The 17,080-nt window shown below is 44.5% G+C and overlaps 1 protein-coding gene across 1 annotated transcript in view; it reads right to left on the reverse strand.

The window, feature by feature from the left end:
- MED29 (mediator complex subunit 29) overlaps nt 1-17,080 on the reverse strand; it is a 73,371-nt gene that overhangs the window by 23,388 nt on the left and 32,903 nt on the right. Inside the window, exon 3 of the mRNA XM_082262803.1 lies at nt 1,383-1,467. Coding sequence (XP_082118929.1) covers nt 1,383-1,467 — 85 coding nt within the window. The remainder of the gene's footprint in view (nt 1-1,382; nt 1,468-17,080) is intronic.

Below are 17,080 nucleotides of genomic sequence, written 5' to 3' on the forward strand. Positions count from 1 at the left end.
GCAAATTTACACTGTTATACAAACTCTACATTCACTACTTTACATTGTAGCAAAGTATTATTTCTTCACTGTTATCAGATGAAAAGATAATAAAATATTTACAAAAACGTGAGGGGTGTACTCACTTTTATGAGATATTGTATGTATTCTTGCTCCAGGTCAGTGATTTAGGAAGCATTGAAGGCATTGGATCGGAAAGACAATCAACATTTTAAGAAATATCTGCAGTTGTCTTCACATCTTCACACTTCTCCCAGCACAGGTAGGAGATGCTTGGGAGACCATCCCATAGAACCCTATGAGAATTACTTGGCAGGCGCTGCTGGCAGGATGTGAACAAACACTGGAGGCCCCAGGAAGACTTGAAGGTACAAATCTGGGGAGGGGGATAACAGTGGCTAGATTATGGTAGGACAAAAAGAAGGGGTACAGCAATTGAAAGTTCCTTTCTGCAGCCACTGCACAGATATCTCATTCTTTTTGCTCCATCTGTTAATTTCTTTATTACAAATAAGTGATGGGGAGAGGAGGGAATCCCTTTTTAGGCTTTACAAATGGCAAAAACGCATAGAACAGGGGAAGAAATCCTGCAAAAAAACACCTTACCAACGAGGTCTAGAAGAGGTATAAAAAGGCAGCTTGGTGACAAACTACTGGCATCCACCTACAGACTGACCGATTGGCTGTGGGTGAAAGCAATTGTGATATTGTAACAGATCTAACCTGCTTATTCCGATGTATGTTACCACAGTACCGAAGAATAAGCATGATGCCAGGAAAATCTGCTCAACTTAAGTGATTAAAAAAAAAAAAAAAAAAAAAACCTTTTCAATCAATCATAAACAGGTCATACCTACCAGCTCTGTGCAATATTCCCTCTTCTTGGGTACCCTGCCGGCGCTCCTCCCCCTCGTATCCCCACAGCAAACTGCTCGCTATGGGGGCACTTATGCATGCTCGTTTCCCAGCCCTGCATGGTTTTTCCATAAGACACACAGAGAGGGGCTCGGCCACGACGCCCCCATACTCCCTCCCTACTTGCTGATTGACAGCAGTGGGAGCCAATGGCTCCTGCTGCTGTATTTAGAGCCAGTGAGGGAGTAGGGGGGGGGGGGGGGCATGGCCAAGCCCCACTCTGTGTTCAGGCCAATGAAGAGAGGGAGAGCCTTGGCTCTTGTGCATATCACTGGAACAAGAGTAGGCTCAGGTAAGTATTTGGGCGGCTAGGAAGGGAGGGAGGAGCACGCAAAAGATTTTTTTTTACCTTCTTACATAGAATCAGTAAAGTAAAGAAAAAAAAAAAAAAAAAAACACAAACTTATGCCTTTACAACCACTAAGAATTATGCAATGTACATCTACTGGCATTCTGGGAATACTTACCAAACAAAGCTCCAGCTGGTCACACAGGGCATAGAATTCCTCCAGACTCTTATCAAACCTCTGAACTGGGACATCTGCAATTTTCCTGTGTGAGAAGAAAAAGGTGAGCACAGAGCAGACATACAGCACCCTTCCAGTAATAGAGACAGAGGAGAGCACAGAGCACACAAATGGCACTTGTTGAAACAGAGAGCAGACTGGTGGTAAGCACAGAGAAGGCACACAGCACTCTTCTATGTGCCCTCTACTCTTATCTTACAGGTAGGTAGAGTGCTGCCTGTCTGCTCTGTGGGGAGAGGGAGAAGAGGAAAATAAAAAAAAAGGAGTGCTGCTCGCAGTGAGGAGTGGAGTACAGAGCAAAAGAGAACAGAACATACAAATGGCAGTCTTGTTGTGTGAGAGAAGAGATTGGTAGTAAGCACAAAGCAGGCATACAGCAATCTCCTGTAAGAAAGAAGAGACTGGATTTGAGCACAGAGAATACAACACAGCACTCCTCCTGTAAGTGGAGACAGGGGAGAGAACAGAGCAGACACCATGCACTCTTCTGGTGTGAGAAAAGATAAGCAAGGCAATAAAACGATTACAACATGTGTATTTGTGTCTAATCAGAATGTCTCAAAACTACACTTCAGTTAAAAAAAAAAAAAAAATATATATATACACACACACATATACACATATACACACACACACAGAACCACCAACAATTTAAACACCATTCTTACGAATTTCTGCAGAAAACAGGATTCAATATACAGTAAACCCCCCTCCATTGCGGGGGTTACGTTCCAGACCCAGCCGCGAAAAGTGAAAATCCGCGAAATAGAAAAACCCTATTAAAACGCATTGTAGGCATGTTTTTTTTACTGTCACTGTACCTGTAAAAGCATTTTAAGGTCTTTAAAACACACTTAAAACAATAGAAAATGGATTTTTGTAAGAACTTACCGTAAAATCCTTTTCTCTTAAGCTCATTGACAGACGTAGTCTTCTTGATTCTCAAGAGCTGGGTTATGTTGTCTCCGCAGGAGTAGGACTAGGCAGAATGACAAAACGTTCTGGCTCCACCCCAGGGGCAGTCCCTGAGGGTATATCCTCCCTCTCTCTGCTACAGGGAATCAGTTCTGTTTAAAGCAGTACAGAGAATTTAACCCAACCCAACTCAATGATAGAGGGGCGGGTACTACGTCTGTCAATGAGCTTAAGAGAAAAGGATTTTACGGTAAGTTCTTACAAAAATCCATTTTTCTCTATCGCTCATTGACAGACGTAGTCTTCTTGATTCTCAAGAGCTGGGACATCCAGAAGCAGTGCCACAAATGAGGGGTGGGATTGACAAAATCAAATCCAATCTAGAAGGCCCAACCGGTGCCAAACTAGAAGTTTTAAAGGCTCATTATAAACAAAGAATGAGGCTAAAGAAAAAAATTTTCCAACGGAAAAAAACCCTCGAGGTAGACCACTGGTCTCCTCAAATTGCGGCCTGCAAAACCTTGCGGCCAAACGAGGCATCAGACGATGCCATTACATCAACTTTATAATGTTTAGAAAAGGTATGCACCGACGACCAGGTAGCCGCCTTGCACACCTGGACCACTGACGCCTGATGGCGAAAGGCCCATGACGCACTAAGTGCCCGAGTGGAGTGCGCCTTAACAGGGAACGGGGGCTCCCGACCCTTAATAGAATAAGCCTGCACTACCGTCTGTCTGATCCATCTGGAAATGGTCGCGGCAGATGCAGGCAACCCCTTTTTGGGTCCATCTGGGATCACAAAAAGTGAATCCGTCTTGCGAAACGAGTGTCGTTTTCAAGTATACCCTGATCGCCCGGACCACATCCAAGGAGTGCAAAGCAAATTCCCGAGGATGACTGGGCTTAGGACACAGGGAAGGTAATACAATTTCTTCATTCAGATGAAATTCTGAAACCACTTTTGGTAGGAAGGATGGATTCGGACGAAGAACCACCTTATCTCTATGAACCACCAGATATGGTGAACGACAAGATAATGCGGCCAGCTCTGACACCCTGCGTGCAGAAGTAATAGCCACCAAGAAGGCCACCTTCTGGGACAACGTGGGTAGAGGAATCTCCCTAATATCTTCAAAGGGAGGTTTCTGAAGAACCGACAACACTAAATTAAGATCCCAGGGGGGTAACGGCGCGTGCACTGGCGGAGCCAGATGTCGCACCCCCTGGATGAAATTCCGCACCAAGGAATGAGTAGCCAAAGGCTTCTGAAAGAAGTTTGCTAATGCTGAGACCTGACCCTTGATAGTACTCAAGGCCAGTTTCTGCTCAACCCCTTGTTGCAGAAAAGCCAATATTCGACTAATCGAATAAGACCGAGGACAGAACCCCAAAGGTTCACACCATGCAATGTAGGACTTCCATGTGCGATGATAAATCTTTCTGGAAGTCGCTTTCCTTGCTTCAACTAGAGTAGGAATAACTGAAGCTGACAAACCTTTGTCCTTCAGCACCTGGGTCTCAATAGCCAGGCCGTTAAAGCCAGCGATCGTAAAGCAGGATGGAAGATCGGTCCCTGAGACAGTAGATCCTCTCTGAGAGGAAGTCTCCATGGGACGTCCGCCACCAGTCTGGCCATGTCGGCGTACCAAGCTCGACGAGGCCAGTCCGGAGCTACCAGGATTACTGGGATTCCTTCCTCCTCTACCCTGCGAAGAAGTCTTGGCAGTAACGCGAGAGGAGGGAAGGCATATATTAGCTGGTATTGCCCCCACGGGGCGATCAGTGCATCTGCGGTTTCTGCTAGAGGATCGCGGGAGCGAGCCACGAATCTCTGAACTTTCCTGTTGAATCGTGATGCCAACAGATCCACATCCGGGGTGCCCCACCGTAGGCACAACTGGTGGAAAACGTCTGGATGGAGGGACCTTTCCCCCTGATCCAGGGTCTGACGGCTGAGATAATCTGCCTGCCAATTCTCCACCCCCGGAATGAACACCGCAGAGATTGCTGGAACAAATCGTTCCGCCCAGCGAAGAATGCAAGCCACTTCTTTGGCCACTCTTGGTGCCCCCCTGATGATTGACATAAGCCACGGCCGTGGCATTGTCCGACTGGATCCGAACCGGGCTGCCCTGGAGCTGCTCGGTCCAGGGAATCAGACAAAGTCTGATCGCTCTCAGTTCCAATACATTTATCGGTAACCTGGATTCTTCCGGGGACCAAAGTCCCTGGACAGATAACGGACCAAGAATTCCTCCCCATCCGGATAGACTGGCATCCGTGGTCACTATCGTCCAATATATTGGCAGAAATGACTTTCCCTGGCTGAGCATTGGAGACCGAAGCCACCAAACCAGAGACTCTCTGGTCTGTTTGCTCAATCGTATCTGATTGTCCAGGGATTCCGGATTCCGATTCCATCTGAGAAGAATCTCTTGCTGAAGAATTCGGGTATGGGACTGGGCAAATGGGACTGCTTCGAATGAAGCCACCATCAACCCCAGAACCCTCATGCAAGTCCGAAGGGAAGACCAGCTGTTGGACAGTAACAACTGGACTGCTGATTGAATCTTTCGGAGTTTCCCTACCGGAAGGAAAACTCTTGTCCTGACTGTGTCTAGAATTAGACCCAGATATTCGAGCCTCTGGGTGGGAACCAGAAATGACTTTTGCTGGTTCACCAGCCACCCGAATTCCTGTAAAGAAATCATAGTAATTTCTATGTTTTGTAGCAAGGTCTGAGGAGACTCTGCATGAAGCAGAAGATCGTCTAGGTAACCTAGAATCGATATACCTCTTTGGCGCAGAAGTGCCAACATTGGGGCCAACACCTTTGTGAAGACCCGCGGAGCCGTGGCGAGACCGAAAGGTAACGCCACAAACTGATAGTGGTTCTCCTCTACGGAAAAGCGTAGAAAACGCTGATGTCCTGCGAAAATGGGAATGTGAAGATAGGCGTCCTTGATGTCTATGGACGCTAGGACATCCCCTGGATGCAGGAAGGCTGCTACCGTGCGAATGGACTCCATTCTGAATCTTCTTATGTTGACGAAAGAATTGAGTGCTCTTAAGTCCAGAATTGGACGCACTTTGCCCTCTTTCCTGGGTATTGTAAACAGGTTTGAATAAAACCCTTGAAACCGTTCTGTCCAAGGAACGTGGACTACCACTCCTTGTTGTAGTAGATCTGTGACTGCTCTCCGCAGATCTTCTAAACGATCCGGAGATAGTCGGATATTGGAAGGGAAGAATCGCGCCGGTGGGAGAGATCGAAACTCGATCTTGTACCCTGACTTTATGACTTCGCAAACCCATTTGTACGGGATTCTGGAAAGCCATGGATCCGGGAACCGGCGAAGACGTCCCCCCACCCCAGTTATGGGTGGGGGCGCACCTTCAGGCTTTGGATGGTTTATCTTCAGGTCTGGAGGGGGCGGGCTTTTGCTTGCCCGACCAACGACCCCTGACGCCTCCTGCAGGAGCTTTGGAGGACTTAGTTTTTTCACCCGCTGGACGAAAAAACCTCTTGTGAGCAGAAAAAGAAGGCCCTCGTCTTTGACGAGTTCCTCTACCTTTAAAATTTTGCGGTAAAAAGGTGCTTTTTCCACCGGTGAGATCCTTAATGATCTCATCTAAGTTGGCTCCAAATAGACGCTCTCCTGAAAAGGGGATATTAGCCAATGCTTTTTTGGAACCTTGGTCGGCTAACCAACCTTTTAGCCACAGTGTACGCCTGAGAACCACTGCTGAGACTGATGCTCGCGCCATTAATGGAGTGGCGTCTAACGCCGCATCACATACAAACTGTAACCCCTGTATCATTTGTTCCAACAAATCTGATACCGCCTGAGGGACTTCTTCTAAGTCCCGGCGTAACCACTTGGTCCATTCAGTTACAGCCTGCGAAACCAGACCAATAGCAATTATTGGTCTGAAAGCTGATCCAATCAAGGAAAACATGGTGCGAGACATAGCTTCTATCTTGCGATCCACTGGATCTTTAAAAGACGGAGCGTCTTCTAAAGGAATAACCGTGGCTTTATTCAATCTAGCAATAGGTGAATCCACCACAGGTGTCTCTGTCCATTTCTTAATAAGGGTTTCCTCAAACGGATAACGCCTGTCAATGCGTTTAGAAATAGTAAAAGTGCGTTTTGGCAGACGCCATTCTTCTTCGATTGGATTGCCAAAACATTTGGGCAATGGAAAAACCTTCGCCACTTTGATGCGCTTTTTAGTCCCAAAAGGGATCTCAGTTTCAGCTATTTCTGATGGAATACCCTGTAACCTTAAAGTCTCTTGAACAGATACAATGAGTGCGTTTACCAACGCTTCCTCTCGGGCTATGGCGGATGCCGAAACATCCTCCTCACTGTCTGAAGAGACAGGACCCGAGACACCAATACCAGATGAAGTACCTGCAACTGCAGAAATAGGCTCAGAGTCTGAATCCGAAGTTTCAGATAATAAGGGGTTAGGCGGGGGTCGCTTTCTTGCGCCCTGTCCCTGACAAGCCACTTCCACCCGGGACACAAAAGTTTCCATAATAGCTGACAAAGATTCAATTGTCAATGGGGTGCTGGAGGATCCCGCAGACCCCTCGAGGGGATCCGGAGGAGATACATGAGTGGCAGGGTCCATGTTAATACAGGACACCTTTGCCAGCAAAAACAAAAAAACTTTTTCTTTCTTTTTTTTTTTTTTTATGTGTCTCCCCCTAGCGCAATAGCGCCCCTCAGAGTACCTGCTTCTCGATCCCAGAGAGAGAGAGAGGGACCCCCAAGGCTCACCAACCGATGCAGTGCAGTTTCCAACAAACTGCAGTCAGCGTCTGTCTTACACAGACTGGAAGGAGCGGTTTGCTTTTTCCCGGGCAGAAGGCGTGGCTCCGCCCCCTGTGTACGCCTTCCGGCGTTCCCAGCCCTCCACGAGGAAGCTGGGCTCACAAAACATGGCCGCCCCCATAGAAGAGACATAAGACTCCAAAAACATGGCGGCCGGCGTGACCTGAGGACATACATGCATTCGGTCTACGGCAAAATGGCGGCGGACCGCCGATATAGTCTTCCCAGCACATCCACCTGCACTCTGCTAAGAGGTGACATATGGATCTACAGAGATACACTGCACATAAGGTAGGATTATACCTCCTATGTCTGCTGTAATGTTACAGTCTGCTGGGTAGAGTGTTAGCTCTTGAACCAAGTCCACTTCCCACAAACACATGCTGTATTACAAGGGGGACTTGTAAGTATCAGATATATACTGACCATATATGGAGGGGCCCATAATATATACTACCTCATAATGAGGAAAAAAGGGAACGTTTACTCACCATACCGAACCGACAGGCACCCTCTCTTCACAATACCCTCTCCACCGGGGTGGGGGTTTGTGGACGCCTCGACTCTCTGGTACCTGGCGTCCAAGCGAGCTTTTAACTCGCAAAGTCAGTCCCTTTACTGGGACTCCGTCGCGGCCGACTCAGCGCACTGGTCTGCACGCGCTCTTAGGCAGAAACCGGGGTGACCACTGGATCTCAACATCCAGCCCGTCGCCCGGCCCCGCATACTTACTTGAATATGTCGCGGCCGACCAAGCGCAATGCCATGGTCTGCGCGCGCTCGTAGGCCGGCTGGGGTGACCACAAGTGTCGCCCAGTCCCGCATTTTTGCTTGAAGATCTCACAGGAAAAAACACTGGAGAAAACTACCTAAAAAATGTCTTTTTCTTAAAGAAAAAAAGTCTTGCCAGGACCAAAAGATCCCAGCAAGGAACTTAGGTCCTTACTCCTGACTAGACAGAAAAAAACTGATTCCCTGTAGCAGAGAGAGGGAGGATATACCCTCAGGGACTGCCCCTGGGGTGGAGCCAGAACGTTTTGTCATTCTGCCTAGTCCTACTCCTGCGGAGACAACATAACCCAGCTCTTGAGAATCAAGAAGACTACGTCTGTCAATGAGCGATAGAGAAAACTCATTTAAACACATAAAAGATACTGAGAGACATAGCAAGAGCTATGGAAAACACAAAACTATTTAATTTTTAATGATTTATATAGTAAGATAACATTACAAAAAAAAAAAATGCAATATACCGGGACCGCAAAAACTGAACCGCAATGGAGCGGGGGTTTACTGTATACAATTTATCAATGTGAACATGGATCTGCATAAAATAATCTATCCTAAATTCATAACTGGAATCCCAACATGATATGATTACATACAAGAATAGTATTGCATCAGAACACAGGACGTAAACCAATAATGTTTATGGTTATACAACCCTGATAACATTTAAACTTTTACTCCGTGCAACTCAAAAGCACTTCATAAACAGAACAGATTGCTGCAAATCAAAAGATCAAAGAAAAACATTTATCCAATACAAAGAATATAAATGTACTAATAGTTAGAGTTATAAAAGCCTCGAATGAGAATACAAGATATTTTTGGTGAAGGGCTATCCACAGCAAGTAGATATTGGAGGACAAAAAGAGAGAAGTATTCCGTGTAGATCCAGAATCTCTCATTTTCTCCAAGACAAAGTGACCAAACAGACTGAAAGTGGCACACAAGCCTCTTATCCATGGCAGAATTTTCTAGGCTGCAATTTGGAAATTCTGTAAGCAATAAAGGCTTCAGACTAGTGGTGCACCGAAATGAAGATTTCAGTAACAAAACCATAAATTCAGTATGCACTTTGCTGAACGCCAAAATGGACAGTTTTTAAAAAATACATTTTATATATTAAAAACGCAACACTTACTTTTGCCCCCCTTTTTCATGAGCTGAACTCAAGATCTAAGACTTTTTCTATGTACACAAAAGGCCTATTTCTCTCAAATATTGTTCACAAATCGGTCTAAATCTGTGTTAGTGATTAGACAACATGATTATTGCACAGGTGTGCCTTAGACTGGCCACAATAAAAGGCCACTCTAAAATGTTCAGTTTTATCACAAAGCACACTGTCACAAGTTTGAGGGATGGTGCAATTGGCATGCTGACAGCAGGAATGTCCACCAGAGCTGTTGCCCGCGAATTGAACGTTCATTTCTCTACCATAAGCCGTCTCCAAAGGCGTTTCAGAGAATTTGGCAGTACATCCAACCAGCCTCACAACCGCAGACCGCGTGTAACCACACCAGCCCAAGACCTCCAAATCCAGCATCTTCACCTCCAAGATCGTCTGAGTCCAGCCACCTGGACAGCTGTGCAACAATCAGTGTTTGACTATGGGGCAGGAAGTGAAATTTCCCCAATGGGACACAGATGGTTTTTTGGCGATCCAAGCGCAAGTTCACCCCCCTCCCCTGCAGCTGTTTGGGACAGGTCACATACCCCAGAAAGCTGTGGGACCATTCACAAAGCGCAGCCTGACTCAAGCATGCACGGTGGGAAGCCGGCTGTGAAGCTACAAGCAGTCAGCACCGGCTTACCAAAGTAAACATGTCAGCACCTGAACCCGAATTCGGCCAAAAAGCCAGCTCGGGTGAGGACCTAGCTGAATCCCTGGACAGGTACAGTAGGTGTCCTGTTAAAAGTTGGCAGCTACAGTATTTGGAGCTGCTGACTTTAATTTTTTATTTCTAGGTTGAAGAACCGCTTTAACTCAAAAAAAGGAACCTTCTATTGCCCTCAGCCTCCTCCATAAATCGCCAAAAATAACTTTTTTCTCAAATAACATGCACTGCTCATTTCAAACAAACACAAGTGAGAGGTTCACAAGTCCATGGAGGATGTTACAAGAAGGCAGAAAAACGAAAAGAAAATTTTTCATGAAAAATAGATTACAGGGGCCAGTAAGTAGTACATTTTAGTGTCATAAATGCTGAAGACTCTGCAAAAAGCTGCAGCACTGGATGGGAGGGAAGGGGAGACATGGGCCGACCCCCAGAGGGGCAAATATAAAAGCTCTTCTACAACAGGGAAAAAAAAAAAGACATTTCGATTTCGAGTGACTGACAGGGTCCCTTTATTGAATTCTCTTCAATTTAAAAAGAAATTCTAAGACAAATAATTACACCTATGAGTCTTCCATGCACATGAATTGCACACTAGCTTATCTCCCATTCAAGATCTAACCTTCAATATCATGTTGATTCACCGCACGCAACAAATGAAAGGAGCGCAAAGAAAGCAAATCACACCATAAGAAGTATTTCTTTCTACCCGCAAATTGTTTGGGTGTTTTTGAATTTTGGTTCCGCTATGTGGCTGATCATCTGAACCATTTCACATCTAGACATGTTCCCCACTGGAAAGACACATGGGTGTCATTTATTTTCATAAGGACAAAGGCTTTTTTTTTTTTTTTTCCCCAAAAGCACTGGTCAGTGTGGTAATGGGGCCAGTTTAGAAAGAATTGGGTTTAGTCAAATTCTCCATATAAAAAGGGGGAAATGCCGCCTAGACTGTTCCATGAGGTTTCCAAACAATGCAGAAGTGTAAGAACCTTTACAATGTAATATATTGCTAAAATAATATTGCATAATAGAAACAAAAATAAAAAGCCTCAAAGTAAACTATAGGCAACACTATTTTCCATTTCGGATAGAGTAAGAGAGGGAAATTACCTCTGTTAGATGGTGCAAAAAAAAAAAAAAAAAAAACACAACTGTCCTTGGAGATTTCTCTTGACTTTTTGCCCCATAGATACAACAGGCAGTGAGAGGAAACCTTCAAAAAGGAGGGAATCCCTGGATGTCCCCAAAACTAGTGTCCCCATGAGAATAAGATTTCCCCTCTATTCTTGTCCTGAGGACAACCCAAATTTTGGGATTTTCTTTAACTTTCGGGGAGAACGGGACAAATAGAGAAGGCACAAACCAAAAATTTAAAAGCTGACAGGTGTCCTGATTCCCCTCCTTATAGTCCAAAAACGAACAAAAGTTTTGTCTATAGTTAATAAATTTTTTTTTTTTTTTTTCTCCAAATTACGGTCCATAGCTTTCTTTCCCTGTAATACCAGCAACCCCTATTTATTGTATAGATGTCAGAGGGACAAAAAGGAAGCCCTCGTTCATGCAGATGCGATTTGTCATGCTATTAGACAGGTCTAAATCACATGACAAGTCGCACCCCACTGCTGCAATTGAAACTGTTCATAGCGCCGAGATAAATGTCACAGCGTTTATGAAAAAGATTCCTGTGCTACTTCTATCAGATTTCATTGCGACTGGCATAGACTTCTGTTAAATTAAGTCGCAAACCGCAATGAAGTCAGTGGTACAAATCGCACTGATCTGGAGCTTTGAAATCACACTGAAGTAGCATGATTTCAAAGCCGCACCAGTGTGACCCAGGGCTAAATGAGAAAAACTGAATTTTTGTAAAATCTTACCTGTAAAATTCCTTTCTCTGAGTCCTCCGACAGTCGCCGCCTCCTCTAAGTCATCACTATTGGGTATTGACTTCCTATCCGTAGGAATAGCTAGGCATATAGGACTTAGTCAAAAGACAAAAGGCATTAGCATATACACACCCATGGGGGCTGTCTCACTGGTCAATACCCCCCCTGCATCACCACTCCAAACTCAGTTTGGTAGCATAGCAGTAGGTAATAAGAACCCCAAAAGAGGGACGGGGGCGGCGACTGTCGGAGGACTCAGAGAAAGGAATTTTACAGGTAAGATTTTACAAAAATTCCGTTTTCTCTTACGTCCTCCGACAGTCGCCGCCTCCTCTAAGTCATCACTATTGGGATGTCCCAAAGCAGTATAGACATGAGGGGTGGGAGACGCAACCGTAGAAAAGGCAACGCAGTACCCACATCAGAGAAAGGAATCTTACATGCACCGTAAGAACCAACTGGGCAACAGAAAAAAACAATGCTCAACAGGAGCAACAGCCCAGGAAAGCAAATGCCAACAGCCAGGGACCCAGAGAAAAAATTCAAGGGTCCATCATGGCACAGTCGCACTGAGAACTTTGCGGCCAAAAGAAGCATCAGCCGATGCCAGAACGTCTACTTTGTAGAACTTGGAAAAAGTGTGCACCGACCACCAAGTCGCAGCCTTGCACACCTGGGCCACCGAGGCCCGATGCCAACAGGCCCAGGAAGTACTCAAAGACCTGGTAGAGTGCGCCTTAACAGGGAAGGGTGGAACCCGTTCCTTCAAAGCATAAGCCTGCTCAATGGTCTGTCTGATCCATTTTCAAAGAAAATCAAATAAAAGATTAGGAAGGCTGAGACTGAAGCCCCAACACAAGGTAAGCGTGACTATTCCTGACGCTAGGCAAAGTAAAACTGAGTTGGGAGTGGTGATGCAGGGGGGGTATTGACCAGTGGGACAGCCCCCATGGGTATGTATATGCTAATGTCTTTTGACTAAGTCTATATGCCTAGCTATTCCTACGGATAGGAAGTCAATACCCAATAGTGATGACTTCGAGGAGGCGGCGACTGTCGGAGGACATAAGAGAAATATATATTTATATTACAGACACACACATACATATACATTATTTATATATATTACATATATACATACACATACACACACACACACACAGTGCCTTGCAAATGTATTCGGCCCCCTTGAACTTTGCGACCTTTTGCCACATTTCAGGCTTCAAACATAAAGATATAAAACTGTAATTTTTTTGTGAAGAACCAACAACAAGTGGGACACAATCATGAAGTGGAACAAAATTTATTCGACATTTCAAACTTTGTTACATAAAAAACTGAAAAATTGGGCGTGCAAAATTATTCAGCCCCTTTACTTTCAGTGCAGCAAACTCTCTCCAGAAGTTCAGTGAGGATCTCTGAATGATCCAATGTTGACCTAAATGACTAATGATGATAAATAGAATCCACCTGTGTGTAATCAAGTCTCCGTATAAATGCACCTGCACTGTGATAGTCTCAGAGGTCCGTTTAAAGCGCAGAGAGCATCATGAAGAACAAGGAACACACCAGGCAGGTCCGAGATACTGTAGTGGAGAAGTTTAAAGCCGGATTTGGATACAAAAAGATTTCCCAAGCTTTAAACATCCCAAGGAGCACTGTGCAAGTGATAATATTGAAATGGGAGTATCAGACCACTGCAAATCTACGAAGACCTGGCCGTCCCTCTAAACTTTAAGCTCATACAAGGAGAAGACTGATCAGAGATGCAGCCAAGAGGACCATGATCACTCTGGATGAACTGCAGAGATCTAAAGCTGAGGTGGGAGACTCTGTCCATAGGACGACAATCAATCAGTTGTATACTGCACAAATCTGGCCTTTATGGAAGAGTGGCAAGAAGAAAGCAATTTCTTAAAAGATATCCATAAAAAGTACCGTTTAAAGTTTGCCACAAGCCACCTGGGAGACACACCAAACATGTGGAAGAAGGTGCTCTGGTCAGATGAAACCAAAATCGAACTTTTTGGCAACAATGCAAAACGTTATGTTTGGCGTAAAAGCAACACAGCTCATCACCCTGAACACACCATCCCCACTGTCAAACATGGTGGTGGCAGCATCATGGTTTGGGCCGGCTTTTCTTCAGCAGGGACAGGGAAGATGGTTAAAATTGATGGGAAGATGGATGGATCCAAATACAGGACCATTCTGGAAGAAAACCTGATGGAGTCTGCAAAAGACCTGAGACTGGGACAGAGATTTGTCTTCCAACAAGACAATGATCCAAAACAAAGCAAGGCAAAATCTACAATGGAATGGTTCACAAATAAACATATCCAGGTGTTAGAATGGCCAAGTCGAAGTCCAGACCTGAAACCAATCAAGAATCTGTGGAAAGAACTGAAAACTGCTGTTCACAAACGCTCTCCATCCAACCTCACTGAGCTCGAGCTGTTTTGCAAGTTGGAATGGGCAAAAATTTCAGTCTTTCGAAGTGCAAAACTGATAGAGACATACCCCAAGCAACTTACAGCTGTAATCGCAGCAAAAGGTGGCGCTACAAAATATTAACTTAAGGGGGCTGAATAATTTTGCACGCCCAATTTTTCAGTTTATTTGTTAAAAAAGTTTGAAATATCCAACAAATTTCGTTCCACTTCATGATTGTGTCCCACTTGTTGATTCTTCACAAAAACTTACAGTTTTATATCTTTATGTTTGAAGCCTGAAATGTGACAAAAGGTCGAAAAAGTTCAAGGGGGCCGAATACTTTCGCAAGGCACTGTGAGATAGAGATTATATATATTATATATATATATATATATATATATATATATATATATACACACACACACATATATACATACACACACACACACACACACACACACTATATTATATATACATATACACACACATATATACATACATCTCAAAAAAAAAAATTAAAGGAACACGTTTTAATCAGTATAGGATCGGGTCAATTACACTCCTGGTAGTAATAAAATTAATAGGTGCACTAGATAGGTAACAATAAGACAACCTCCAAAACAGGAATGGTTTTACAGGTGGCGGCCACTGGCATTTTTTTTCCTACTTATGTTTTCTGTCTTTTTTTTAACAAGTTTTGCATTTGGCTAGAGTCAGTGTCACCAATAGTAGCATGAGGGGATACCTGGACCCTATAGAGCAGGGCTTGACAAATTTTCCTGAAATCTAGGAGCCAGCTAAAAAAGTTAGGAGCCAGTTTTTTTTTTTTTTTAAACTAACAACCAAGCTTTATTTTATAAAATGGATACTAAATTTACACATAAATACGACTAGAACCCCACTCTCCTCTAGCGCAATTGGATGAAAACAGACTGTCTCTTTCCATCCGATGCCATCTGATCCGAACCACGGGATGGATAGAAAATAGAACCACCATCCGTCTGCTTTTGGCGGACAGGATCAGATGGCGGCAGATTACTGCTCCATAGAGGAGAATGAAGGGTCCGATCAGGTCTGCCTGAAAAACTGACAGGCGGACCTGATCAGACAGCCCGTGTGAAAGGGGTCTTCGGCTGTTGCATGGCGATGAGAAAAAAAAAAAATAAATAAATATTATTTCGTTTTTACATTTAAAAAATAAATTAAATTAATAATAAATAACCACACTCCCTGTTAAAGGTAACTAACTGGACAGGGAGATGGCATTGTGAACAAACAGGCAGTGGAAACAGTAATTACAACAGTCATTACTCCCGGCCACCACAAGAGGGCGCCAGTTCCCCATTGAAAGCCTCTCATGTCGAAAAGCCGGGGCCTCAATTTTCGGACGGCCCGGAAGTCCGTGCACTCCGTGCTCGGAAGTCCGTGCAAAAATGACAGGACACCTTCTGCAGGGCACCCCAGGCGCCAGGTCGCTAATTCTAGTCGCAAATGCGACCTGGCGCCTGGGTTTTGTCGAGGCCTGCTATAGATGGCACATCAATACGTGCCATTGCCAGAAGATTTTGGCTCCCAGTACAGTCTCAATAACATGGAGGAGATTCCAGGAGACAAGACAGTTACACTAGGAGAACTTGACAGGTCCGTAGAAGGTCCTTAACGCATCAGCAGGACCAGTATCTGCTCCTTTGTGCAAGGAGGAACAGAATGAGCACTGCCAGAGCCCTACAAAAGGACCTCCAGCAGGCCACTGGTGTGAATGTCTGACCAAACAATTAGAAACAGACTTCATGAAGGTGGCCTAAGGGCCCAACACCCTCTAGTGGGCCCTGGGCTCAGTGCCCGGCGATGTGAAGCTTAATTGGCATTTGCCATTGAATACCAGAATTGGCAGGTCTGCCACTGGTGCCCTGTGCTTTTCACAGATGAGAGCAGGTTCACCATGAGCACATGTGACAGATGTGAAAGGCTCTGGAGAAGGCGTGGAGAATGTTATGCTGCCTTAACATCATTCAGCATGACCGGTTTGGTGGTGGGTCAGTGAAGGTATGGGAAGGCATATCTATGGAGAGACGCACAGACCTCAACAGGCAAGACAATGGCACCATGACTGCCATTAGGTATTACGATTAAATCCTTGGACCCATTGTCAGACCCTACGCTGATTCAGTGGGTCCTAGATTCCTTACAGTGCACTACAATGCCCCACCTTATGTGGCAAGAGTAAGAAGCCAGCTGGAGGATGAAGGAATTGATGCCATTGAATGGCCCTCATACTCGCCTGACCTAAACCCAATAGAACATTGCGAAATTATGTTTCGGTCCATCCAACCTTGCCAGGTTGCACCTCAGTCTGTTCAGAAGCTCAGTGATGCCCTGGTCTAGATCTGGGAAGAAGTACCACAGTATACCATCTGTTGTCTCATTAGGAGAATGCCCTAACGTTGTCAGGAATGCATACAAGCACGTGGAGCCCGTACAAACTACTGAGTACCATTTTGAGTTGCAATGAAATTTCAGCAGAATGGACTATCCTGCTGCATCATTTTTTCACTTTGATTTTCAGGGTGTCTGAATTCAGCCCTCTGTAGGTTGATAATTTCCATCAAACAAACAATGTGGCACCCTTTTGTTACTAACACATTACCCAGGCCATATCAGTATAGATATCCAGCATGAGATTTTTCCCCATTGAGATCTGGTGTGTCTTCAAAGTGTTCCTTTAAATATTTTTGAGCAATATTATATTAGAAAAAAAAAAAAAAAAATATATATATATATATATATATATATATATATATATATATATATATATATATATATATATATATATATATATATATATATATATATATATATATATATCTCCTGAAGGAAAGGTAGCTACTCCCCAGGCAGGAATAGGAAAAAAATAAATAGAAAATGGATGG

Source organism: Pelophylax lessonae (genome assembly GCF_965119305.1).
Source record: "Pelophylax lessonae genome assembly, chromosome: 7".
In the NCBI taxonomy this organism is placed as follows: domain Eukaryota; kingdom Metazoa; phylum Chordata; class Amphibia; order Anura; family Ranidae; genus Pelophylax; species Pelophylax lessonae.